The 27,105-nt window shown below is 40.1% G+C and overlaps 1 protein-coding gene across 1 annotated transcript; it reads left to right on the forward strand.

Annotated features, from left to right (window-relative positions):
• Positions 1–3,237: 3,237 nt before the first annotated feature.
• On the forward strand, positions 3,238–8,985 carry LOC129244331 (uncharacterized). The gene has a single exon (XM_054881950.1). The coding sequence runs from the start codon at positions 3,238–3,240 to the stop codon at positions 8,983–8,985; it is 5,748 nt and encodes a 1,915-aa protein (XP_054737925.1).
• The last annotated feature ends 18,120 nt before the right edge of the window (positions 8,986–27,105 follow it).

Here is a 27,105-nt window from a genome sequence, read left to right on the forward strand (position 1 = left end):
CGATTGCAATGCAACTCCAAAACGACTCTACTCGCGTTTGAGGGTCAAACCACAGCCGTCACGGTACTCCACGAGAGGCCGCCCGAACAGAACGGGGTGAACTTTGAGGGCCCTTGTTTCCTGTGGCACCAGATTTAAGTTCCGGTCCGACTTCGTACCCGAGACAACTACTAGTTGAGCTTCCATACAGCTCTGAACTAGAGACCATGTTTAAGAAGGAAATGTATGATCAGTAAATCCACAGACCGCTAGACAAATTTTAAAAGAAAGAATGATCGAAAGTTATTCGCAGTGCGGCTTGGTTTTAAAAATCATAAATCACACATCCCTCTGCATTTCCCAGTGGACGCCCATAATGTAGTATGAATATGGGTAATATGAGAGCTGACGAAGACAATGGGTTGCTTGGAAGTGTATTCATTATCGAGGCAAGAAAATCAAATTGCCTCATAAACTCTTCCTCGAGGTAGAAGGTTGCAAGGATTGTAAATGCAGTCGCACATGTGCTGACACGCATACATGCATATGTAGGCATGTATTGTGTGCACAACATAGAAAAATATTTAAGTAAATAAATACAATTTTCTAAAACATTTGACAAATGACTTACATGCACAAACAACAACAATTGCAACGATAAGATAAAAGTTTGCAACACAAATTGCAAGAAGAGCTCCAAGAATTCACACTCACACACATTAAAAACATGTACGTGCGTATGCATGTATGTGTGCACAGTCATCGCCGGCTGTGCAAAGAGAATATAAAATTTTCGACAGCAAATTGTTTACATCATCAGGAGCAGAGTAACATGCAGCAGCAAGTGAAATTTTTGTAAATTTTTTGACAAATTGCTGAAGACAACAACCAGCAGAGAAGCGAGTGAAACTCGAAATAAACAAAAGAAAATGCAGTGCAAAATCAGAACACGCAATTGACGTTAGTGAAAATGAAACGCAAACAACAAAAAATTTACATGCGGAATGCGGTTGCTTTTTTGATTGCACACCCGCACTCTCACATGCATTGCAGGAGTCTGTGAATGTGTTGCATGCACCCAAATACAAATGAGTCCTTGAGCGTGGCTTAAATATGGGACAACAAAACGGCTGCTGCGAAAGCCAGTTTGGGCGAATGGTACTGGAAATTAATGAGTGTCAACAGCTTTTGACAACAATGCAGGAAATCAGAAATGGAAATAATTTACACAGAATTTTAACGAAGTGCTGCAGTACAATGGAGGAGGTAATATAAGTGTGGAGGGAAACATGGTGGCGAAAAAAGAAAACGCACTACTCTTGAAAACCGGGGCAAAGGGCCGGTGGAATAAAGGAATATTAAAGATACGCATTGTGAGAGAATTGATAAAATATTTAAATAATTGACGCACAAAAGTAGGCTATTTAATTTTTTTTTTTTTTTAACTTTCAAATGATTAATTCCAGAACATTTTTACACAGAAGGCATCGAGTGTTTTTGTAAGAACTTGTGAACTTAAAATGATGATACAAAACAGAAATATTCTTGGAACGTTTTAACGTGTGGCGCGAAAGCTTGGACAATGACAACATCCGATGAGGCGTCCCTTGGAGTGTTTGAGAGAAAGATTCTGCGGAAGATTTTTGGACCTTTGCAGGTTGGCAACGGCGAATATCGCAGACGATGGAACGATGAGTTGTATGAGCTTTAAGACGGCATAGACATAACGAAGCGAACAAAGATCCAACGGCTACGTTGGCTGGGTCATATCGTCCGAATGGATACAAAAGCTCCAGCTTTGAAAGTATTCAATGCAGTACCAGCAGGTGGTAGCAGAGAAAGAGGAAAGCCTCCTCTACGTTGGAAAGATCAGGTGGAGAAAGACTTGGCTTCACTTGGTGTGTTCAACTGGCGCCGGTTAGCACGGGCAAGAAACAGCTGGCTTTGTTAAACTCGGCCAAACAAGCGGTTATCGCGCCAATCAAGAAGAAAAAGAAGAAGAAGAGTCATTCTTGGGCATTAGTTGTACCAACATACATTCAATATTGCATGAACATTTTGTCGTCAAGAAGATTTGTTCTCGTTGGATACCACACAATTTGACAATTGCGAAAAAAACGACTCGCGCTGATTGATGCAAAGAAATGTAGAAGAAATTCAGCAGAGATGGTTCAAAGCAAGTCTGTGACATCGTAACAGATGGCGAGTCTTGGATCTATGCCTATGAGCCGGACCTGACACCGCATTAGACAGTGTGGGTGTTCCAGTGTGGGAGTGCCAACAAAATGTGCTCGCGGCAGAAGCACCTCAAAGCAAATGGTCGCCGGTTTTTTCGGAATATTTGCAGATGGACTGAAGGCACCAGAAGAGACTGAAGGCAGCTGGATGGACAAGTAATGAGCCACTTTCTATAGGTAAAGCACATGGAAAAGTCAGGCATCTCAGACAGTGCACTCTGGTCAGCATGTGGAGAGGATGATGAGAAAGCGGATCACTTTCTGTGCGCCTGCCCGGCCTACGCTCAAATCAGGCTTGAGGTATTTGGCACTGATATGTTAAGAAGCAACCACCGTGGCTCATTAGAGCCTGCAGATCTACCTAGACTTCTTCGGAGGTCGAGTAGATTTAAAGAAAATTAAAAAGGAAACTCGAGTACAGTGCAATGGACTTAATGTTGCCTGAGTGCTGTACTTGCTAGTCTGTGCCGACAAAAACAAAAAAAACTATACTAGAGAGAAACTTAAGATACTCAATTCTGAGTGCTACACAGCTATTTGCTTGTCAGAAGTTTTCGAAAAATTAATGAAAACCAACCGCCGAAGACGAATCGACCTGCACCAAGGCAATGTAAACTCTCACGTATCGGCTCACACAGTAGAGTTTTCCAGTACTGACAAGATCGAATTAATGGGACATCTACTTTACAGTCCTGTTTTGGCACTGTTACGAACAGTCTGGCAGCACGGTCAGGATAGATCCCACTGTGGCTCAAAAGCAACACTGAATACGTGTCGATCGGTGATTGGTCGATGAAAAAAAAGAAGAAAACGGGAGAAAGAAAGAAAATCGAAAGGCGTGGAGGAAAAAGCACAGTACGTGAACAGTAACCAAGGCAGAAAGAGCTACCAAATTTTTAATTCTCTTTGTACACATCATTTAAATAAAGTTTTGATTTGTTAATAAAGTAATAGAATTGCAAAAATTTTGCAAACAAGTTAAAAATTTGTTCTGCCCACAACGTACGTGTAAAAAATTCCGATGTCGCAGGCTACTACATTGTCTTCGAACATAGCCGATGTGACCGCTGCGCCGGCTAATCTCGCCGTTGCACCTAGTTCCAGTGCCGCCGCCAATCACACCGCGGCAATGAATTATCCCGTTGCATCCAATTCGATCGCTCCGGGCAACAATTTGCTGATACTGGAAACGTGTGCCGCTAACAGTGCAGCTGCCCCACAACAAGCCTCGATGGCGCACCGCGAAAACCTGAATGCTGGTATTGTATATGGAACTCCCTCCGCGCCTAATACAGCGCACACCATGCCATCCGGTCGACTACTGCTCCAGAGAAACCCGCCGATTAGCCCCGCTCACTCCATTAACTTTGCTGGCTCGCAAGGGCTTCGCCGTCGAGCTGAGCTTATACAGGAGCGAAACGAAATTTTACGTCAGAGGGAGGCTTTGTTAAGAGAGGAGCATAGTTTTTTGGATCGCATAGATGCGATGGGCTTTGACGATGACCTAGATGATGGACAATGCACTGTACCTAGGTTTTCAACTTCCGCGCATGATTCAGGTCCACATTCAACGCAAATTATACAGCCACCTGCAAATTTTATTACACCTTTCAACATAGCTGCTTCCGGTGGCAATAATTTCACCAATACCGGCTCTGCCCCGCACGATGTCAATTTGATAAGTGGATCAAATGCCCCGCAGCCAGGAGGGGGTCTAACAGCATCTGTTCTTCAAGGCCTATTAGACAGAATACAGTCACTCGAACAGCAAGTACGCACGTATTCGACACTCAATCGAGGATATTCTCCGCCACAACCGCAACCGGCACAAACTACTTTGCCAACAGCTGGGCACGTTAATAGTTTATCTTTCGGTGCCTCGACTTCTCGACGCTTGAGTAGAGACCAGATTGCTTCTCGTAACAGCCTTGCTAAAGAGTTGCCGAAATATGATGGCAAGCCAACTGAGTGGCCGTTATTTTATGCCGCATATAACCAATCGACTGAGGTTTGTGGATTCTCGGACGATGAGAATCTTATAAGACTGCGGCAGGCATTGGAAGGGCCAGCACGGAATGCAGTTAAAAATTTATTGTTGCATTCCTCTTGCGTGCCCCAAATTATTGCTACCCTTCAAATGCGATTTGGACGACCAGAATTAATTATCAGCGTTCTACAGCGACAAATTTATGAGCTTCCATTACCGTCAGAGAGTCAGCTGGAATCGATCGTCGACTTCGCCGTAGAAGTGCAGAACATCTGCGCAACAATGTCTGCGTCAGGCCTGACCAGCCATTTGAATAATCCCGATCTCGAACAGAAGCTGGTTTCGAAATTGCCTGGGCTACTACCAGCTTATTGGGGAATGCATAAGCAAAGTTTACCGATCTGTAATTTACAACATTTCAGTGATTGGCTTTTTCTACTAGCACAAGGCGCCAACTCTGTTATCGTGCCAAAGGAGTCAACAAAGGTGCGCAAACGGGGCGCAATTAATTATCATTTTAATGCGGTAAGATGTATCGTTTGTGAAGAAAATTGCAGTGATGTCTCTAAATGTGTCTATTTTAAGGGATTGACACGTAGTCAAAAATGGGGAATTGTTCGCAAGTTGAAACTTTGTCACCGATGCTTGAAGGGCCATCCTACAGCCGGTTGTAAATCGACTGCACCTTGCAATGTTAATAGTTGCACCCGTAATCACCATCCTCTGTTGCACAACGCAGAGTTAGCTGCTAAAGACGCTCCAAACAATGGCAAGGGCGTAACTACAATGCGGGCGGTCAACGTTAACATGCACAATGTGGGCCAAGGCAGTACCATTTTCCGTATCCTTCCCGTAGTTCTACACTCAGGCGAACGGAGTGTATCAACATACGCTTTCATAGACGATGGTTCGTCGCTCACCCTTATCGACGAAGAGCTGCTGAATAAGCTAAATATAAAGGGCACACCACAACCACTGTGCCTGCGCTGGACTGGTGATACACATCGGTATGAGGACGAGTCTGTGGTTGTCGACTTAGCCATATCAGCTAAAAACGGTAATAAGAAATTCGGGCTTAAAGGCGTTCACACAGTCAAAAAGCTTGACCTGCCTCTTCAATCGATTAACGCTGCTAAACTGCAGTCCAAATTTCAATATTTGAAAAGGTTGCCTCTGGAGTCCTATTCAAACGCGGTACCACAACTATTGATTGGTTTAAACAACGCTGCGCTTGGTTCTCCAATCAAATCTTTATATGGCCGTGAAAATGAGCCAATAGCAGAGAAGTCCAAACTCGGATGGACATTGAAAGGACAAGCATCAAGTACAAACCATGATGCGGCGCACCCTGTCTTTCACATTTGCGACTGCTCCGCACAGGCTGAACTCGTTAAAATTACTAAATCGTACATTTGCCTCGATAATTTAGGCGTGTCAGCCAAATCTTCTGCGTTAATGTCTAAAGAGGACGAATTTGCTATGGTGCAGCTACAACAACACACTGTGCGAGTTGGCAATCGATATCGAACCAGCTTATTGTGGAAGCACCCTAAAATGCAGCTACCCAATAGCCTACCAATGGCCTTATTTCGAGCGAAGTGTTTGCTGAAGAAGATGCAACGCGACCCTAACTTGGCTGAGGTGCTTCAGCAAAAAATTGATGATTATATTCAAAAGGGGTACGCTAGACGTATGACACCAGTCGACAGCGCCGTTGAAAGATACTGGTATCTACCGGTTTTTGCAGTAATTAACCCCAACAAACCAGGCAAGGTGCGCTTAGTCTGGGACGCAGCCGCGAAAGTTGATGGTATATCCTTGAATACCATGTTGCTCAAAGGCCCAGACCTAACGACCCCATTGTTGTCGGTGTTGTTTAAATTTCGACAAAAGCGAATTGCCATGTCGGCCGATATTGCTGAGATGTTTCACCAAGTTCAAGTCCGGGAACAAGATCAAAATTTCATGCGTTTTCTTTGGTATGAACAGAATGCCAACGAGCCAACTACATTCGTGATGACTGTTATGACCTTTGGGGCCACATGTTCGCCCAGCTGCGCTCAATATGTCAAGAACAAAAATGCAGAAGAATTTCGTGAAGAGTTCCCTGGTGCTTCGCAGTGCATAATAGAAAACCACTACGTAGACGATATGTTAGTTAGCGTGGATACTGAAGAAGAAGCTATTCAGTTAGCGAGAGATGTGCGTCACGTACATGCGATGGGAGGTTTTCACATAAGAATTTTTTTATCGAATTCAAGTCGTGTGCTAGCCGCCCTAAATGGCAGCCCCACTGATGCACTATGCCTTGATTTTGAGAACGAGCAGCCAACTGAGAAGGTACTAGGCATGTGGTGGGTTACCTCTAGTGACCACTTCGCCTTTCGTGTATCATCCAAATATAAGAATTCTGATCTGTTACTTTCTCAGCGGCGACCTACCAAGCGCGAAGTTTTGAGCTTGGTTATGACTATATACGACCCAATTGGGCTGATAGGTTTCTACGTTGTATACGCCAAAGTTATCTTGCAAGAAATATGGCGAGCTGGATGCGACTGGGACGACCCAATTCCAGATGACCAATTTGCGAAATGGCTGCGGTGGATTAAGCTTATTCCAAAAATAGAAAATCTAAGGATTCCACGTTCTTATGCGCGAATCACATTTGACGATACACCTAAAATAGAGCTACATACCTTTGTAGATGCAAGCGAAAGTAGCTATGCAGCTGTATGCTACCTACGATACTCACATGGTAATTCAATCGACTGTATGATGATCGCCAGTCAAACCAGAGTGGCTCCGCTTAAATTATTATCCATACCTCGCCTGGAATTAAAGGCAGCACTGTTGGGAGCTAGCCTTGCTAAGCATATCATCGAGTCGCATTCTATCCACCTTGATAGCTCCGTATACTGGTCAGATTCACGAACGGTATTAGCCTGGCTGTATGCTGATCATCGCCGCTACAAACAGTTTGTGGCTTTCCGAGTTAGTGAAATTCTAGAACTTACCGACGTCAGTGAGTGGCGCTGGGTTCCGACTGCAGCAAACGTTGCTGACGAAGCCACCAAATGGAACGGTGATCCAGATTTTTCTAACGATAGCCGATGGTTTAGTGGACCATCCTTTTTATATCTTCCGTGTGACGAATGGCCCATGTCTAACGGACCACAAAGTATTTCAACAGAAGAACTCCGTCCTCAGTTTATTGGAGCTCATTGTATAGTTTCAGAACAACTTCTTATGGTGCCCAAACCTGAGAGATTTTCTACATGGGACCGTCTCCTCCGAGCCACCGCCACGACCTTGTACTGCGCTCGTATTTGGTTAAGCGTAGTGCGAGACAATCAAGTCTTACGTGGCGTTGTCACTACCGACGATTTTCGTAAGGCAGAAAACTTTCTTTGGAGGAAAGCCCAGCAAGACATTTTCAATGATTCGATAACATCTTTATCGGTTGGGAAGGCCGTTGACAAATCTAGCAAAATATTCAAATTATCACCCTATCTGGATGCCGATGGTGTTTTGCGAATAGATGGCCGAGTTAAAATAATAGGGCGCACGGACCAAGTTTTGCTGCCTAACAATCATCACATTACGAACTTAATTATAAATCACTTTCATGTCAAATATCATCATGTGAACTCGGAGACAGTGGTCAACGAAATTCGGCAACACTTTTGGATTTTAAAACTTCGCATCGCAGTTAATCGAATTCGACGCAGCTGTCAGGTATGCAAAAACAGAAGCGCTCAACCACGTCCACCTAGAATGGCTTGCTTACCTACAGCCCGCATCGCACAATTTTGTCGTCCATTTTCCTATGTAGGGGTTGACTACTTTGGCCCACTTCTGGTCACGGTTAAAAGGAGCACCGAAAAGAGATATGGGGTATTATTCACCTGTCTGACAACCAGAGCGGTGCATCTCGAAGTGGCATATTCGCTTTCTACAGACTCCTGCATTTTGGCCGTACGTAATTTTATGGCGCGTAGAGGGAGCCCATTGGAGATATGGAGTGACAACGGTACAAATTTCAAAGGCGCTGAGAGGGAACTGAAATCTGCGTTTACGCTCGTAGACCAAAATCGATTGACGAGAACCTTCACTTCGGCCGCAACCAACTGGCATTTCATATCACCCGCGTCTCCACACATGGGCGGAGCATGGGAGCGGCTAGTTCGCTCAGTCAAGGACGTCCTACAACATATATTGACATCTAACTGTCCAAATGACGAGATTCTTCGTGCTGCTTTAATGGAGGTGGAGATGACAGTTAACTCGCGACCGTTGACTTATATTCCTATTGACCACGAAGAAGAAGAGGCACTAACACCCAACCACTTCCTATTAGGCAGCTCCAATGGTGTTAAGCCGATTGCAGAACCAGTTACTGAGGGCGTCCTAATGCGTCGTAACTGGCGAACATCACAAAACCTTGCGGACGCGTTCTGGCGACGTTGGCTCACCGAATATTTGCCCACCATCACTAGGAGAACTAAATGGTTCGAAGACGTAAAAACAATAAAAGTCGGAGATATTGCATACATAGTTGATCCAAACAACCCAAGGAACTCTTGGCCCAAGGGTAAGGTAATTGGCGTGCGAACGAGTGCCGACGGAAGGGTTCGAAGCGCTACTCTCCAGACAATCTGTGGAATCTATGAAAGACCTGCTGCTAAAATAGCCGTTCTAGATCTAAAAAGCTCGGTACATCCCAATCGGCAGGATATACCAGGGGGGAGTGTTACGAACAGTCTGGCCGCACGGTCAGGATAGATCCCACTGTGGCTCAAAAGCAACATTGAATACGTGTCGATCGGTGATTGGTCGATGAAAAAAAAGAAGAAAACGGGAGAAAGAAAGAAAATCGAAAGGCGTGGAGGAAAAAGCACAGTACGTGAACAGTAACCAAGGCAGAAAGAGCTACCAAATTTTTAATTCTCTTTGTACACATCATTTAAATAAAGTTTTGATTTGTTAATAAAGTAATAGAATTGCAAAAATTTTGCCAACAGGCACCTATTGATTTATTTTTGTTCTCGAACATTAAAGAACGTCTGAAGAAACTGATGAAGCCTTTAAACAGCTACGTTTGGAAGATTCGCTTGTGAATGGCAAAATTGCTTTAAGAATTGATACAAGTGATTGCGGAAGTGTAGTGACTTCCTAGGCTAATAATTTGAAAAAACTGAGGCCATTTTAATTACTATATTTTACTGTTTCCATTATTGGCGCAAAATGTAAAAAAGATAAGTCTCGTCATAGAGGAAACTTAGCCCCAAGCAAGATTCTTAACCATACATTTCTAGATGCTTTTTACGAAACGCAGAACTAAGATGGCTTAGAATTCATTTTTGCTCTGTTAGTTAGTAAAAAAATCTATATCGCTGTAATAAAGAATAATAATAATATTTAGTGGCTTAAATTGAATGTTGAGAATATAGGTAAAAACATACGGCATTACACTAAAGATGTTGAGTCTGATTTATGCGGGAGCGTAGTCGAAACTTAGACCTCTCTTGCAAGGGCTGCTGCTCTTAGAGCCCGCGGGTGCAATAAAACGTCTTCCAATTATTATTTTTCCATGCATAATTTAATCAAATACCCTTTCGAATACATAACTTGGTTTTGTGTAAATTAAGATTTTACACACCCAAGGCCTGTTTACATTTTTAATTACATTAATTTCTTATCACATAAATAAATTTAAATCTAATATCGCTAAATACATAATTAAATATACTCACGCATGTATTTACATATGCCTAATTAACGATTCCAAATTCTATGTCGATCAATATATGTTTGTACAGAGTTGGCCAGATTATTAGGACATCCAATTTCCAAGTACTCCAATATATAGGATTAGCAGGATAGCTTAAAACCAATAGCAATTTTTAAAATAGTTTCCATAATTTTTTGTTTTGTATTGATGTGAAGTAGGAAACTCTTGGGAGTGAAGGGGTGAAGAACTTTGTTTATCTAAGAACCAATATTAATAGCCAGAACGACGTCAGCCTAGAGATTAAATGAAGGATAACTCTTTCCAATAGATGTTACTTTGGTCTCCGTAGGCAATTGAGAAAAACGAAAACAACGCTGTACAAAAGCCTAATCACCCCAGTCCTTGCATATGGCGCAGATACTTGATGAGAGAGCACTGGAAGCATTCGAGAGAAAAATTCACCAAAAAATCGTTGGTCCTCTACGCGTAGGCTAGAATGAGTTCGCAGTAACCGCTAAGAGTTTTTGACTGAATTCAATAAATATCGCTAGTTGCTTCTTCCAAACCGTACGAATCGATACCACTTAGAAGCTGCAACTGAAATCCTTCTACTTCTCTTCGCTGCGCATGGAGAACTTTCCACTCTCTCTGTCACCTGCAGCAGTACTGTACCGAATACTCGCAGGACTCGACTAGATTTTTGAGCGGTTGGACAAGTCCAAGTATTCAGTCGGGAAAACCATTGTACTACACCCGGATAGATTACAGTGGAAATAATAGAGAGACAGGATAGATACAGTGCAGTACAGTAAGACGGAGAAATCGGTTGGAGGTCACTCTTACGCGAATTTTTTCGATTCGTTGATGATTCCGGAAGAGACGGAGTATGAAATTTATCCATACCCAGTACATTGAACCCCAACACCCTAAGTCTGATTCTAGAAAACTCCAGACAGTACAAAAAAAATGTTCTGCAGTGTCCTCATTGCCACGACCAGATAGGCATATTGAATCATCAATGATTCCCATGGTATCAATATGCCGACCACAGGCGTTGTGCCCTGTGATTACACCTAGTAGTACTCTCAAGTTCTTTCTACAAAGTTTTAGGAGCAAAGTCGCTAGTTTCCTGTTTGGTTCTTTCACAAAGCACTTAGGTACTCCCCAGGATCCCAACGCAGACCAACGTCTTCTATGGGTAGAACTCACGAGCTCGTGAATCTATAGTTGAACCGATGCAGAATTGACCCCTAGGAAATGTTCAGGGCTAACTCGTTCCCTATATTCCCGCAGTTTCCAGGCACTCAAATAAGACAAACTTTGTTGTGTTTTGCAATAATGTACAGTTTTGTCTTACATTCACTAGTTTCGAAGAGCAGCGCGGGTGAGCAAGGGCTCTTAGTGCAGCTTTACAGTCACTACAAATCGCCACTTTTTCTCGATTAGCCAGTATGTGCTACATTCAAGATGGCTTAGACTACCGTTAAGAATACCGTAGCCATCTGTTTGTATGCCAAGATCTCAACTACTAAGTTGCTGGATCTTTATTCGCTACACTACGTCTATGTCTATTATTGAGCTCATAGAGTTCATAATTCCATAACCTAATAGGTCTATGAATAAGTTCGTGCGGTTTTTTTCGAAATTTGAATTTCGGATCATTCCCATGGCTTTTAAACGTTTGGAAATGGTTGATTGATCAACTCCCAAAGTTTTTGCAACCTCTTCTTGCGTTTGAGCCGGATCTTGATCGAGCAATTCCTCCAATTCGGTATCCATGAACTTTGGCGGCGCGGCCAAAATCACCACTTTTAAAGCGTGCAAACCACTTCTGGCACGTTCGCTCAGCTAGAGCATGCTCACCATAAACTTCCACCAAGATACGATGACTTTCGGCTGCTTTTTTCTTCATATTAAAGAATTCCCCGCAAAAACACATTATTTGGCACGAAATTCGACATTTTCAAGTGTGGTAAAAATATTGTTGTTTACGCTTCAAATAAAAAACTTGTACTGACGTTTGTGCCTTACGACAGTAGCTCTCCAATGAATGTTTGGAAATGTGGATCGATGGAATAATAATCAAGTTACGCCATCTGTTGTAAAACCGCACGAACTTATTATTACAAGCTCCCATCTCCAACCCATAGTGCTCCAGCAGTCTTCCGCAGAATCTTGCCTTTGGGCACTCCTAGTTTGGACTCATTCAATGTTTTCATCGTCCCAGTATCTGCGACATACTCGTACTATATGAGTGGCATATTGAGAGAATTTTAAAGTGTAGTTTCTATTCATCGCGAACTTTATTCCTCCATTGGTTAATTAGTCTAAAGGAGTATTTTTGGCACGAGTGATTCTTCATGTATTTCCAGAGTGAAATCATTAGTGGGGCTAATGGATGCATTAACTTTCTGGCAGCAGATACTTCGCGTTATTGGTGTTTACCTCCGGACTTATTGGCTTCAATATTTTTCCTGGTTTAGAAAACTCAGCCGCGGGATTATTGAGATCAATTAAAGTTTCATCATAAATGGAAATCACTCAAGGTCGCCGCGCTTATATCATAGCGCGCTATATAGTTTGCGCTTCACGTTGTCTTAAGTGACCCACTTTTCATCGCCAGTCACCATCCGCTTCAAAAACGGGTAGATTTTGTTGCGATTCAGAAGCGATTCGCATGCATCCATACGGGCAAAAATGTTTTTTTGCGTCAAGTCGTGTGGCATCCATACATCGAGCTTCTTTTTGAATCCAAGCTTCTTCAAATGGTTTATAACGGTTTGATGACTCAGGCCCAGTTCTTGGCCGATGCTACGGCTGCTACTATGCCGGTCTCTTTTGATCAATTCAGCGATTTTATCGCAATTTTCGACGACAGGCCTTCCGGACCGTGGCGCATCTTCGATCACCTCTGCACCAGAACGAAAAGGTTGAAACCATCGTTGTGCGGTGGAAATGGAAACTGTATCGGGTCCATAAACTGCACAAATTTTATTGGCAGCATGAGATGCATTTTTGCCTTTAACGTAGTAGTACTGTAAAATATGCCGTATTTTCTCTTTATTTTGCTCCAAGTTTGCGACGCTATAACTCACGAACGACTAAAAGCAAACAACAATTAATCAAACACGTGTTAGCACGTGAAAAGAGCTTCCCAAAAAGCTCTAGCGTGCACCGATGCGACGAATACAACTAGAACTACGCGCTTTCAAAGACAAGCTTGCGGAAATACCGCAAGACTTTTTTGACAACCTTATGTTACTGTAAAACTTCGCTTGAGAAGAGGATACTTTTTTATGTTGTGCCACGGATTTATAGCAAATTTCGGTATGCAAATGCCTTATATGACGAATTCCAAGCGGCTTCTTTAATTGGCATTTGCAGGTTAAGACAAAATTTGTCTCAATTTTAGAGCCAAGAACAAAAAAGGTAGGCATATCCCGAAGATTCTGGTCATGCTGAATCTGAGCCTCAGAGAAGGCCCAGCACGTCACATTTTTGTGATATTCGGCCTTAAAAGTGCACATAATTTTTGGCTATATTGAAGTATTTGAGGCTCAAAACAGCATGAGAATTTTTTTAGTAGACGTCACAGTACCTCAAAGTACAAATATTTCTATTTCAAGCCAATCGTCTAAAAAATCCAAGAATGATATAAGCGAGATTGCGCCCATCAGAGAGTACGTGACGTTACACTAGCCTAGTAGCGCAGTGTTGCCTCGCAAATTCCAAAAATTTTTGAGTTTGGTGTTTATTTCTCTTTTTACTTTGAAGCCAATCGTGAAAAACATTTGTATTTATCTCTGAGATATCGTCCATTGAATCTACAATGCTTACTTAATTACTGTTACTTGGGTCATTTTTTGAGGATCACGAAAATGATCCCAACACTAACGTTTTAAATTCGACAAACGATTTTCAGAGGCAAATAACAATTTTTATTTTACACATCTTCAGCTTTACATCGGGATATCTTGAATACCGTAGCCAAATGGGTTGGTACCTAATTACCATTCGGTGATGCACGGGCATGAAACATCAAATGATAGAAAAGTGTTTTTTCTAACAGCCTCTCTCATGAAAAAGCTCTTCATAAAGAAACATCTGCCGTTCGGAGGTGGCATAAAAACTTTGTGGAAAAGCATGAAGACGCAACCGACAAATAGAAGGAGGAGCTGGGCCAAGCACGAACCAAACAGGGTAAGCTTTAAGGTTAAAGTTAAGGACCGAGTAGAAGTGTTGTCCGTTTCTTAGTCCAAAATTTGTGCCTGCTTGTGTTATATTATAAAGGGTTTTCCCAATAACAGTTGTTACAGGTGAATGGACTGCGCTATCGAGAGATGATTTACGATTTTTATGGCCGGAATTGGATGTTATTGATCTGGACAACGTTTATTTTCAACAAGACGGCGCTACGTGCCACACAAGCAACGAAACCATTGCTATTTTACGGGAAAAGTTTCTGGATCGTGTTATCTCTCGAATAGGTGATCAAAATTGGCAACCGTGATCTTGTGATTTAACACCTTGTGACTTTTTTCTTTGGGGCCACGTGAAAGATAAGGTCTACGCTAACAGCCCAGGGTCGATTCAAGACCTCAAAGATTGTCTTCGTGAGGCTACCGAGGGCGTAGGGCAGCCACTTTGCAATTCGGTTACGGAAAATTTCATGAAAAGGATATTGTCCTGTTAGCGCGTTGTGGTGGTCATTTGCCTGATGCATACGGCATATCTTCCTCTTTATAATGAAATCAACATCCGATCACTTATATTAAAAAATAGCATTTTTCTTTGAATATCAAAATAACACGTCTTACTAAAAAACCCTTTATTACAATTTTGGCGTAACCTGAAATCTTTTTCGAGGAGCAGCCATGTCACCAGGCTATCCGTTTTATCTAATTTCATTAGTTCGCTGCTATTTGCGCAGTAGTATCGGAATAGTGACTAAGCAACTCCTGTACATTGAGGCTCTTTTTGTAGTAGTATTTAAAATTACAAAAAAAAAAAACAAGACAACCTCCAATAAAGCGTTCTGTGAGCAGGAAACAACAGCAATACTAGCTGCGAGGGTGGGATAATTAGTTGGCCACTTCTGTAATTCACTGTAATTACTACAAATGAATAAACGCCTTTCCTTTGCTTTCTCTTGTACGCATCTGTTGGTGTGTTTGGCATACCGCCACAGGCATCAAATGTCATGTTGAAATTTAGTTTTAATTAGTTTTGCACTGATACTTTTATCGTAAAATTAATTATGTGAAATTTATATGCACGCATGTATGTACACACACACACACATATGCTTGTGAATGCTGATATTCCAATGGAAATGATTTTTCATTGCCACAAAAATATCAATAAAAGCAACTGAGTGTGAGTAAAGTCACAAGATATGTATCAAATCAGAGGCAGGTGTAAGGAAACTAGCCAATAAAGGGTTGATCCTTGTTAAAAATTCTGATTAAATTTAAAATGCGACTGCAGGCTGAAACACAATGGGAATTAATATAGCCCCTGTCCGGCATTAGACAAGAGAGAAGGCATGTACATCGATCCAATGATTCTCTCCTTGTCCCTTGACTGCATGCCATCAGTAGTCGTACTTGAAAAGAGATACAGTATGGTGTTGGTGTAGGCTCTATTGTGGTCATACTCTGAAAGTGAGACCGGGAAATACTGTTTTCGCATTTTCATGGATGGCTCCAGGACCGAGCACGGTTTCGTCTCTGGTGTCTACGTAGAATCCAGCGGGCCAAAACTGTACTTTGCTTTTGGAATGTACGCATCTTTGTTTCAAGCGGAGGTGTATGCTGTCCAAGACGCAATGAACTTTGTTGTGGAAAACAGGTGGAGAGGTAGATCTGTATGTGTCTGCAGCAACAGCAAAGCTACGCGAATGGCCTTAGACAACCCTCCAACCACTTCAAGGGTAGTTTAGTTCTGTTAATCCAGGTTAAACTAAGTCGGCAGACATAGTTCAGATACCGAAATGGGTCCCGGACCACGTGGGTATCGCGGGTTGCGAGACGTCTGACTCTTTTGTTAGGATGGGCTCTAAGGGCAACTTCTTTGCTCCGGAGCTCATTCTGTCATTCCCTTATGCAGCAATCAAAACCACGGTTAGCAAACGGATTACTTCAACCCACAAGCGAGCTTAGCAAGCTGAAAGAGGCTGCATATAGACAAAACTGATGTTCCTGTCATGTTCGACCAACTGCCACAGATTCACCTGTCATTAAGCAGAAAGGACTTTTTGGACTGATGACGGAGCCCCGCTTTTGTAAATGACGTGAAGCAAAACCAGCTGCTCCATAAGAAATAGGAAGAACTTCCTCGAGGCTTTTGATACCAAATGAAGTTTCAGACAAAGCAATCTAGTTGTTATTTCTGAGCTAAATAAAAAAGCTAAGTGAATTGGCCTGGAGGTCAACAAGGACAAGATGAAGTGCTTATCTCCTGTCATTCAGCGTACTCACATCTCGGCATTCACGTACCGGTTGGCAATTGTAATTTTGATGTAGTAAAGCAGGTCGTTGGATAAGTAACGACGATCTATAAGAGAAGTGAAAAATTCAGCCACTAGCCAATATAGTAGAACTGCGAAAGTGGCGGTAGATTGGACAAAGACGCAAATGAAGTCTATCGTCAAGCACTGGATTGGAATCCCCAAGCTGTTCGCTAGGTTGGCCGTCCAAAAATATCTTGGAGGAGAACGGTTCAGAAGCAAGTTGAAACGTCAGGATAAACTTGGAACGAAATCAAGCTTCTTGAAAAAAATAGGACCAGTTGGAGGTGTTTTAGTGCGGCCCTATGCGCCAGTGGGAGAAACAGGAACCGAAAGAGAGAGAGCCAGCACCAATATAACTAATAATTTCTTATTTGAAATCTGACTTGTATTCTTTAATGATTTACATTGAAAGAAATAAGAAAATTCCCTTTTTTCGATGAACAAAAAATACACCTCATAAGTCCATCATCATGGCCACACTAATGTATGGCGCAGGAACTTTGATGATAAGAAACTCCGTTGACCTCGAGAGCCCTTTGATTGTTCGAGGAAAATATTTTGTGGAAGATTTATAAATTCTTGCTAGTTATAGGGGAAGGATAATGAACTGCTTAAACTTTATAGCAGACAGAGAGCTAATGCAATGCCCGATGAAGAGAATTTAGAAGGTGTGGCCAATATCAAACCTTAACGGTCTCTCAGTGATTTTGAAGAAATCAGCTGATTTGCTGGCATTAAATGAGATGTGCTAAAAATGCTGAGATTGTGTTGGTGATATAAGAAAATTTAACGCAGCTACTGCTTTCGTCATTTCGTTGCCGTCTGAACAACGATTGATAGATAGGAAGAGCGTAAGAATAGGTGTGAAATAAGCGGGCGCAATTATGCTATCGAATCCCCTACGACGTGGCAACTGAAGTTACTCCCACAATTTTACTTCGTATGGCCACATTTTGTAATCTATCATCCTTGAGCGCAACGAGTACCTTCAGAAATGAAAATTTTCGATTCGATCGCTGCCGTGACAGAGAGAGTGAAAGGCGTATGACCCGGATTTATAGCGGACTAAAGACTGACACTGCAACAGCATTTCTCATGCAAGTATGAAAAATATTTGTGCTGCTACAATAACAATAAAGAAGAAGTAGAAGGACTTCGCTTGGTGTTTTAAATTGGCGGCGTTTATAATGTAGAAGAAACGACTGGCGAGTTTTTTTTTCAACTCAGCCGCACTCGCTTGCGCAGTTAATGCGCCAACTAAGAAAAAGATTTGACGTTTCCGAAGAAGTGGCTTTGGGACTAATAGCCACATGTTTATAAGCCACCGAGTTTCCATGTAGACCGTTGAAATATATTAATAAATACATCAGTTAAAAATATCAGGAAGAAAACTACTAATTTTTCAAATGAATTCCATTCATTACAACTATATTCCCGAAAAGCCTGTATTGACAGATCATAATAAAGAATTCATCAACTACAGTTATATTAAAAATCGAAACCCCAAAACAAACTATCCAAGCGATAAAGTCTCAAACAACAACAAGAAGATCAAAATGAAATAAAAGCAATGAAACTTTGATCAGCCACAAGCACGAATTCAATAAAATTTACAGAATCAAAACCAACAGACAAAATTGGTTGTCTCAGTGGCTGTGATACCAAAATAAATCCCCACAACAGCAACAAAAAAACAACCAGAGACTACGACGAAAGAGAGAGTAATTGCTGCATTGACATCGAACTGTTAACAAGGCTAAAATCAGCATTGACAACCGTACAGTTGCAACAACCGTGTACAAGCGAACAACAGCGCCAATAATAACAACAAACAGCAACTACATTTCTGCCTGCAAACTGTCAATATATCTCTAAGCAGCACAACTGTCTACGCCTCGCTGCCGCTCAGTGCCTTCACGAATGCTGCACCGTTGCTTCTCAGAATCAGAAGGTTTCCTGCAGCTGGCTGACTGGCTGGCAGATTTCATTGCCAGTTGATTTGCTCGTAATTTAATAAGTTTGAAATAAGTTTCGTTGGCTTACTTGCTGTTAAATCTGTTATTATTTCGTTGCTGTTGTTGAATTTGTTGTTGCCTTGGCTTAACTAAAAGTCTCTGTTGCGCTGCTTGCCTTGCGGTTTCGATACTTTGTTGCGCTGACATTCGTTTTCAATGTCGGCGAAATCGTGAAAAGTTCTACTGGTTTTTTTGTTGTTGTTGTAAGTCTTCTTGTTAAGTTGTTAAGTTTCTGGTTGCAGGCTTCTTCAGCCATATGTGGGTTGCATTTGTTGTGTGTGACAAACTACATCTTTTTTTTACGAACATCCTCGCTTCTTTGATTTAATCTGCTTTTCGCGTACTTCTTTCGCTTTTTTAGAGTTTTTATGTTTGGCATTGGCTGCTTCCGATGTCTGTATATAACGCAACAAATTCGCAATGAAAGCAGTTCAAATGCTACGCTGCATACGAGTCAAATTGTTGATAGGCAGTGTGAACTTCCGTAAATTCGGGGAAAATTTTGGAGCACTGAGCAAAACTGCAGGTGAAATAATACCCCAGAATACCTTTGACAAGGCCAGAGATTATGAAATGAGCGGTGCATAGATCAAACTTTGTGGTCACAAAACTGACGGTGCCTGTGACCTTTTGGCGACATGCCTATAATGTATGGCAAAATAACTACCCAGAGAGTCCTTCAAGGTTCCATATACTTAAAAACCAAATCCATGGGGAATGGAGAAATAACTATGAAATCTTTTAAATGTTACAGCACCTTCAGATTCCCACAAAGTTTTTGTAAACCATATCTTCGAAGGTCGAGAAGATGGCGTAGCAATATTTTGAATGTTTCAGTGCCTTCAGACTCCCACAAAGTTTTTGGAAGCTAAATTTTCAGAGGATGAAGAAATTAATGTTTCACTCTTCATCTAGCAAAGGTCAGACAATCAAGCGAAATCTATTAAAATGTTGGCAAAACGTAAATTTTTTGTAGCTCAGTAGATGGATTGGCTCTTACTAGCGCATCGCCAGCTTCGTGGTCCGCAGTTCTACAAGGACCAGAAACAAAAAAAAACAGCAACTCAATTTTTTATCAAAAAACTGTAAGTCACACGCCCTTCAAGCTTCTTCCATGGTTTAAACTTAACACACAGGCAAAGATTGACAGCACACCAGAGGGGTTCACCTGTAAGCAACCAGAAACAATTCCTTTGCGGCTCATTATTTTCAACTCCTCCTTCGAGAGAAGTCTTACCGTAAAACCTATTTGGCTTACATAAGTGCTCAACCGGGTCTTCTCCGTCTGTTGAATATAAGAAGGAAGTGGAGGTTGGGATCTATGTTCGGCCAGCAGCTTACTACTTTACTATATAAACAGGGCCTCAAACAAATCAGTATATGTAAGCAGGATTTGGTTAGGGGCAAGGCAAGATGGTTTTTAATGACTAAGCCCCAGTCAAATCCTTTATGGACCAATCGAGAAGAGAAGAAGAAGAGTGTTTAGTCCCAGGCGCCCTCTTCTGAGACCAGTTCGATCTAACAGTGTACTTGAAAGCTTAAAAAGAAATTTTTTTAATATTTTTTTAACACTTTTTTCTCCATTCCGGCCCTGCTACAGACGCTTCGTTTGATTTGTATAAATAAATAATAAATAAAAAAACGGCGAAACATGTGACCTAAATTTCTTTTTATTAAAAAAACTTTTGGCACTCTACGAAACTATTTTAAAAGTTAATTTGGTAAAAACTAGCAAAATGAACTTTTTCACCTATGCAGATGGGTAAAATTTTACTTCCTTGACTTTAACGCCGTCTGACTATCAAGCCGATTAAGACACAGAAGAATACATTTTGTCGTTTTTTTTTCGTTATAATCTTAATTAATTTTTTTTTTTTTAATTTTAATAAAGTGAAGTCGAAACATAATGTATTAATTCCATGTTTTTATTTTTGTATAATAAAGCAGTTGACTAACAAAACAAAATTATTGAAAATCATCATTTTTTCGGGCCTCTGACTACCCCTAGTTGTAAAGAACACAGGGGGGGCCCGAAATCAGTAATCACCGAAAACTCCATCGAAATTGTTCGTAAATGTATCAAAAATGAACCGAAATCATTTTTGAAATTAAAGGAATCGGAGTTGAATATCTTCAAAACATCGTTTAATCGCATTTTAACTGATCATTCGGGCTTACGAAAGGTCTGTGCACGCTTCATTCCGAACAAGTTAACTGAGGGCCAACAGAATTCAACATGCAAAAGACCTCATTAAAGAGACGAGAAAAGATGAGAACTTCCTTTACAACATTGTAACCGGTGATGAACCTGAAACTAAGCGACAAAGTGCCGAATGGATGGCCCCAGACGAGCCAATCGAGACCAAATTTCAGATCATAAAACAATTTCACCCAAAAAAGTCGGGAATAGACTAAAATGAAAGGAAATTAAAAATTGAATATTTAGAAATCATACGAAATTGATCTGAGAAGGTACCAGATTCGACACAATTAGCCATAAGAAACATTGGATTTTTATGTGTAGTAGAAAAAGATACACAAAATCTTGATAATCTCGATCAAAAAAAATTTTGTCTCGAGACCAAAAAACCGTGTTTGGAGAAGTCAAAAATCAAGTCGATGCTCATTTGTTTTTACGATTACAAGGGAGTTATCCACAAGTAGTACGTACCAATGGGCCACACCGTCAATGCAATTTTTTATCTTGGCGTTTTGAAGCGTTGTTGCATCGCATTCATCGAATTCGCCCTGCATACTGCGAAGGAGGAAGTTGGCGCTTATTACATGATAATGCACCATCTCATCGATCCACTCTTTTGACTCGTTTTTTGACTATAAATTGCATTTCAACCAACAATCACTCACCGAATTCGCCTGATATAGGTCCCTGTGACTTCTACCTATTCGGAAAATTGCATTTGGCCATGAAAGGAAAACGTTTTGCATCCATAGAGGACATCCAAAAGGCTTGTACCGACATTCTGAAAAACATTCGGGTCAATGGTCTGAAACACTCTTTCGAGAAGCTTTTATATCGCGCAAAACTGTATATCGAGGCCAGAGGGGACTATTTTGAATAAATAAACTCGAAGTTATCAGAACAAAGCTTTTGTCGTGTCAATTTTAGCGAAGTCTTTTTTATTTTGGACTTTACCCTGTAGGTTAAAGGTACCCAGATGTATTTCTCGATTTTCTTCCATTTTGCAGAAAAACAATTTCATACCTATTATTCACAACCTTAAAGAAGTACCCATATGGATGACCCCAGATCAGTTGCGCTACAGCAAACAGTAGTTGTTGTTCTTGTTAAAGAAAAAACAATACGCCTGCTGTCTAGCCATTCTTACATATTGAGTTCAATGCATATAAGTACACGCGCATATGTACAGTGCCTCACAAAAGTATTTTGAAACTTACTTATTTTCTTAAAAGATATTAGTTTGTGAAAAGAAAAATTAAACTGATTACTTTTTCCTTCTGTTTCAAGCTCAAAACCCATTTTTTATTACAATATAAACCAGGTTGTCATGAATCCGATTTACCTCACAGCGGCTCATAAGTGAATACTAAAATTTATATTCTCAACTAGCTTAGTAGTCAATGCTGAAAGTAAAATGTAAAATGCATTAGCAACAGAGCGAATTTGTTTGGAAAATTTCCACGAAGTTCAAAATAAAAACACCACTTAAGGATCAGACTATATGTGTCATCACTCTGCTTTCTGAAAACGGAACTAAATGAGATATTAGCTCTGGAAACGCAGTCGATAATGGGAACTCTCAACTTCGTACAAAACTGAATCAATTATGCTCAGGACTTGGAATACCAAAACTGCAAATTGTCTAGAAACGACTGCAAAATATTGGTGGGAGTACTGAAGGGACACTGTCTCACCTCACATCATTCAAGCAAAATGGGATTAGTCCAGAGCGATGTGTATAATACACTCCACAAAGCAAATGCTAAGAGTACTTTTAATAACCTACTTTGCAACTGTCCTGCTCTCTGTAGGACTCCACAAATGTGCCTAGGATTAACATATTTTATTAACAAACGGCACGGCGCGTAGGCCTGCATTGTGAATTCTATAAAATTATATCTTCGACTCCAAATACATAGCACTTGCCGCACAATCGATCCTAAGGGTATAAGTGAGAGCTTTTTACAAATCAGCCAGCACTACGCAACCTACCTAACCTAGGCATCAGCAAACTCGCAATTCCTTTTCCGAATTATTTTGCAAAGCACTGTTTATACCTTTGTGTGTGTGTGTGTGTGCATGCCATTTGTTGCATTGCCAGCAACTTCAACTGCAATTCACAATGCAACCAAGGACAAGCAGCGCATTACAACTAGAACTTACTAATCAGCAAGCAGCTGCTAATCAAGTCCACCTGTACGCCAGTAAGTGAAGTAACCAGTCTCAACTTGGCGGCTGGCGTTCAACAATCGCTGCCTGCCACCAACAGTGGGTTGATACATTTCATTTCGCTTGCCATCGATGAATTGCTGTCGATCGTCTTGTGAGTTGCATATATTTCTACTTACTCACATCTATACGTCTATACAAACATATGTATGTACATATTTTTTTCCTACTCACTGTTGCTCGTTACTTACCTCGCTTATTAGTACTTTTCTGCTAATCCATGGCAATTAGTTGTTGTCAACAACAACAAAGTAATGTAATTATGGTCATTACACTTGTAATTGAGTTATTTATTGAGTACAACTGTTTGAATGGCATTTTTGCTTTTAAGTCTGCCACACACTTGAACGAACATATTTGTAGATTTATTTAGTTGAGTGATTTGTTGCATGCAACTTTTTGGGGCGTTCTTGCTGGCGGTGTTGGAAATTCATTAAGACATTAAATAATCCCCTTGTTTTTATTTCAACTACTCATGGAGTTTTTGTTCATATAATATAAATGTATGTATATATGTGTGTACTGCGTGTATGACTTAGGGATCATACCGGTTTTTGGCGATGGTTTGGGTGGAGTACATGAAGTAAGAAAATTCCATAATGCTAGCAGGGCTTGATTTAAATCAGTAGTAGACTAAGTCCACCGCGGCTACGTTCATGCGATCAGCCTCATTTTTGACTACTTTTTCCAATAAATCTGGTCGTATGGCGTCAATGCTTGCAATGGCGTCAATTAGAATAAATCGATTGATAAGCCCGCTGTATGGCAAGGACGGTGTAACTTGGAATGAAAAGTCCTCGATGTTTAGCTGATTAATTTTTTAAAACAAAAATCCAGTCAGCATGGCTCAATGCACCCGCCATTCCCCGTGGTGGCAGCTCCTTCCTCAGAAATAAGGACCGAAGGAAATATGGATCGATGATGCCGCCAAGGCTGCATGAACTTCGCGAACAGATATTATTATTAAATTTGGTTTTTTTTTTTTCAAAGTTAATTTCCACGGTTTGGAAGCTTTGTTCTGGCTTCAAACGATTGATGATGACTTGCCAAGTCTTGCTGAGCAGAAATGTCAAAATGCCCTTCTCAGCTACTAAACCATAGTTATCGCTATCGATAGCTCTCATGCAAATAAAAAAGCACCCGCTAAAATTTCTTTTTATAAAATCTAAGAATGTTATTTGATGTTTGTCGAATTCGAAACATTAATAAAGGGTGGTTAAGTTTCAAGGGCCGGTGTTGATTTTGAATCAAATACAATCTCTTCAGAAAATTATTGTCATTTAATAATACTGGTATGGCTCAATTACGTATGGAACAAAATATCGGCCAAATGGCCGCCGCGGCCTCGACGGCATACCTCCATCCGATGGTCTAAATTTTCGACGACGCTGAGGCATAATTCAAGTTCTATTCCGTTAATGTGCCGAATTATCTCATCCTTTAGCTCTTCAATTGTTGCTGGCTTATCGACGTACACCTTTTCTTTCAAATAACCCCAAAGAAAGAAGTCCAACGGTGTCGTTGACGTTTAGGTGTGGTTTCACATTCAACATTTTTAAAGTGCATGTCCTTGTCTTTTTCAACTAAAAAGTTTACACTCAATATCCTTTGTTCTTATTAAAGTAGATTTTTTATTAAATTACATAATTTTGAAAATGAATAATTTTTTTAATATTTCTAGTTTTTATTATTTTTTGTTTTTTTTTGGAAGGCCTTGTGCAGCTAAAAATGTAATATAAATATTTTTTTTTATTAAAATATGTTTGTAATATTTTAGAATAGTTTTTTTAAGTGAATGTATTTTTTTTTGTTCAGCTAAAAAGCTTAGATTTAAAATTTCGTGATTCGTTAAATTTGTGTTTTTGTTTTTGAAATTTCGTATTTTTCCATATGAATAATTTTTCTAAAATGTAAAATAAAATATTAGCTTTTAAGTGCAAGTATTTTTCAAGTTCAGCTAAAAAGTTTAGAATAAATACTTTTTGTTTTTATTAAAATAGTTTTTTCGTGAAAATTTTTTTTTAATTTTTTCTAATTTTTTAAATTATTATTTTTTCGGGGGAAAATTGCATGTCCTTCTCTTTTTCAGCTAAACAATTTAGAAGAAATATTTTTTTTATTAAAATTTATTATATATCTATACTAATATTATAAAGAGGAAAACTTTGTTTGTTTGTTTGTTTGTTTGTTTGTTTGTTTGTTTGTTTGTAACGAATAGGCTCAAAAACTACTGGACCGATTTTAAAAATTCTTTCACCATTCGAAAACTACATTATCCACGAGTAACATGGATTACATTTTATTTTGGAAAAAAATAGGGTTCCGTAAGATATTTAGATTTTTCGGACACAAACTGAAAAAAATCTTATATATAAAATAAAGTCAACTTTTTGTGTGTGTTCGCTAACCGGCCGTGTCTGCACCGAATTAAACCAAACTTACACATATTGTTAAGAAGGTATTGAAGATGGTTTCCGTATAGTTTGGATACCTATTGGCGGATAGGGCTCGAGATATAGGTCAAAACGTGGACCCGGGTAACCTTCGGATGTGTATGTACAATATGGGTATCAAATGGAATCTGTTGGTGAATGCTTTAGTTCAGAGTATTTTTCATGCCGCTCCGTGACTAGGGTCTCGAGATATAGGTCAAAACGTGGACCCGGGTAACCTTTGGTTGTGTATGTACAATATGGGTATCAAATGAAAGCTGTTGATAAGTGCTTTAATAGGGGGTACTAGGGTCTCGAAATATATGCCAAAACGTGGACCCGCCATGTCTTTCCACCGAATTAAACCAAACTTACACACATTGTTAAGTAAGTATTGAAGATGATTTCCGTATAGTTTGAATACCTATTGGTAGATAGGGTCTCGAGATATAGGTCAAAACGTGGACCCGGGTAACCTTCGGACGTGTATGTACACTATGGGTATCAAATGGAAGCTATTGGTGAATGCTTTAGTTCAGAGTATTTTTCATGCCGCTCCGTGACTAGGGTCTCGAGATAGAGACCAAAACGTGGAGCCTAGAATGTGTTTGTACAATATGGATATCAAATGGGAGCTGTTGGTGAATGCTTTAGTACAGAGTATTTTTCATGCCGCTCCGTGACTAGGGTCTCGAGATAGAGACCAAAACGTGGAGCCTAGAATGTGTTTGTACAATATGGATATCAAATGGGAGCTGTTGGTGAATGCTTTAGTACAGAGTATTTTGCATGCCGCTCCGGGACTGGGGTCTCGAGATATAGGTCAAAACGTGGACCCGGGTAACCTTTGGTTGTGTATGTACAATATGGGTATCAAATGAAAGCTGTTGATAAGTGCTTTAATACGGGGTAATTTTCATACCTATTGATGACTAGGGTCTCGAAATATATGCCAAAACGTGGACCCGCCGTGTCTTTGCACATTAAACCAAACTTATGCACATTGTTAAGTAAGTATTGAAAATGGGTTTCGTAAAGTTTGGTTGTAATTCGGAGCAGTGGCAACGGGTACAGCGTTCTTTTGAGCCAGCCATAATGTCGCTTACTTTTTTGACGCTTGGGGCGGAACTGAACTGTCAAATTGACAGTGTGAGTTACAATGTGTCAATATTTCTTTCTGATTGGGATGCCATAAGGAAAAAACGTAAGTGCAACATGTAAAAATTGTTTGTGAATTTTTTTGGAGTGGATTTTGGAACAGTGAATAATTTCTTACGAAATTTGAGAATTTAATGTGAAATCCGAATGAAATTATGTGTTCGTGGAAAAAACAATTTTTTTCGTTTTTTTTTTCAAAAATATAAATGGATAATGGTTAAAAAAGCTCCAATGCTTAATAAAACATATAAATTGAAACGAAAAATTCATGGATGATCAGGAAAAAAGACGATTGTTTATTCATATGCGTTGATTTGAAATTTAAGAACAATCTTCTTTTTTCCTGATTTTCAATTTATATTTTATATTTACTCAAAAACAAATAGAAAAACAAAAAATATTGTTTATGCCAAAGCGCTTGAATAAAGAATAAAGAAATAAATAATATGAAAACCATATATTTTCTGTTCTAAACCATATCTATTCTATTTTAGTGTGCCCAGCGAAGGGGGCCGGGTTTGCTAGTATTATATATATATATATATATTATATTTTGTGAAATTACATATTTTTCAAATGAATGCATATTCTTGTTGAGCAAAAAAGTGTAGAATAAATATTTTTTT

This window comes from Anastrepha obliqua, chromosome 4 (genome assembly GCF_027943255.1).
Source record: "Anastrepha obliqua isolate idAnaObli1 chromosome 4, idAnaObli1_1.0, whole genome shotgun sequence".
In the NCBI taxonomy this organism is placed as follows: domain Eukaryota; kingdom Metazoa; phylum Arthropoda; class Insecta; order Diptera; family Tephritidae; genus Anastrepha; species Anastrepha obliqua.

Excerpts from the sequence above, each read along its gene's own strand:
- LOC129244331 (XM_054881950.1), top strand. The coding sequence starts at position 3,238 with ATGTCGCAGGCTACTACATTGTCTTCGAACATAGCCGATGTGACCGCT.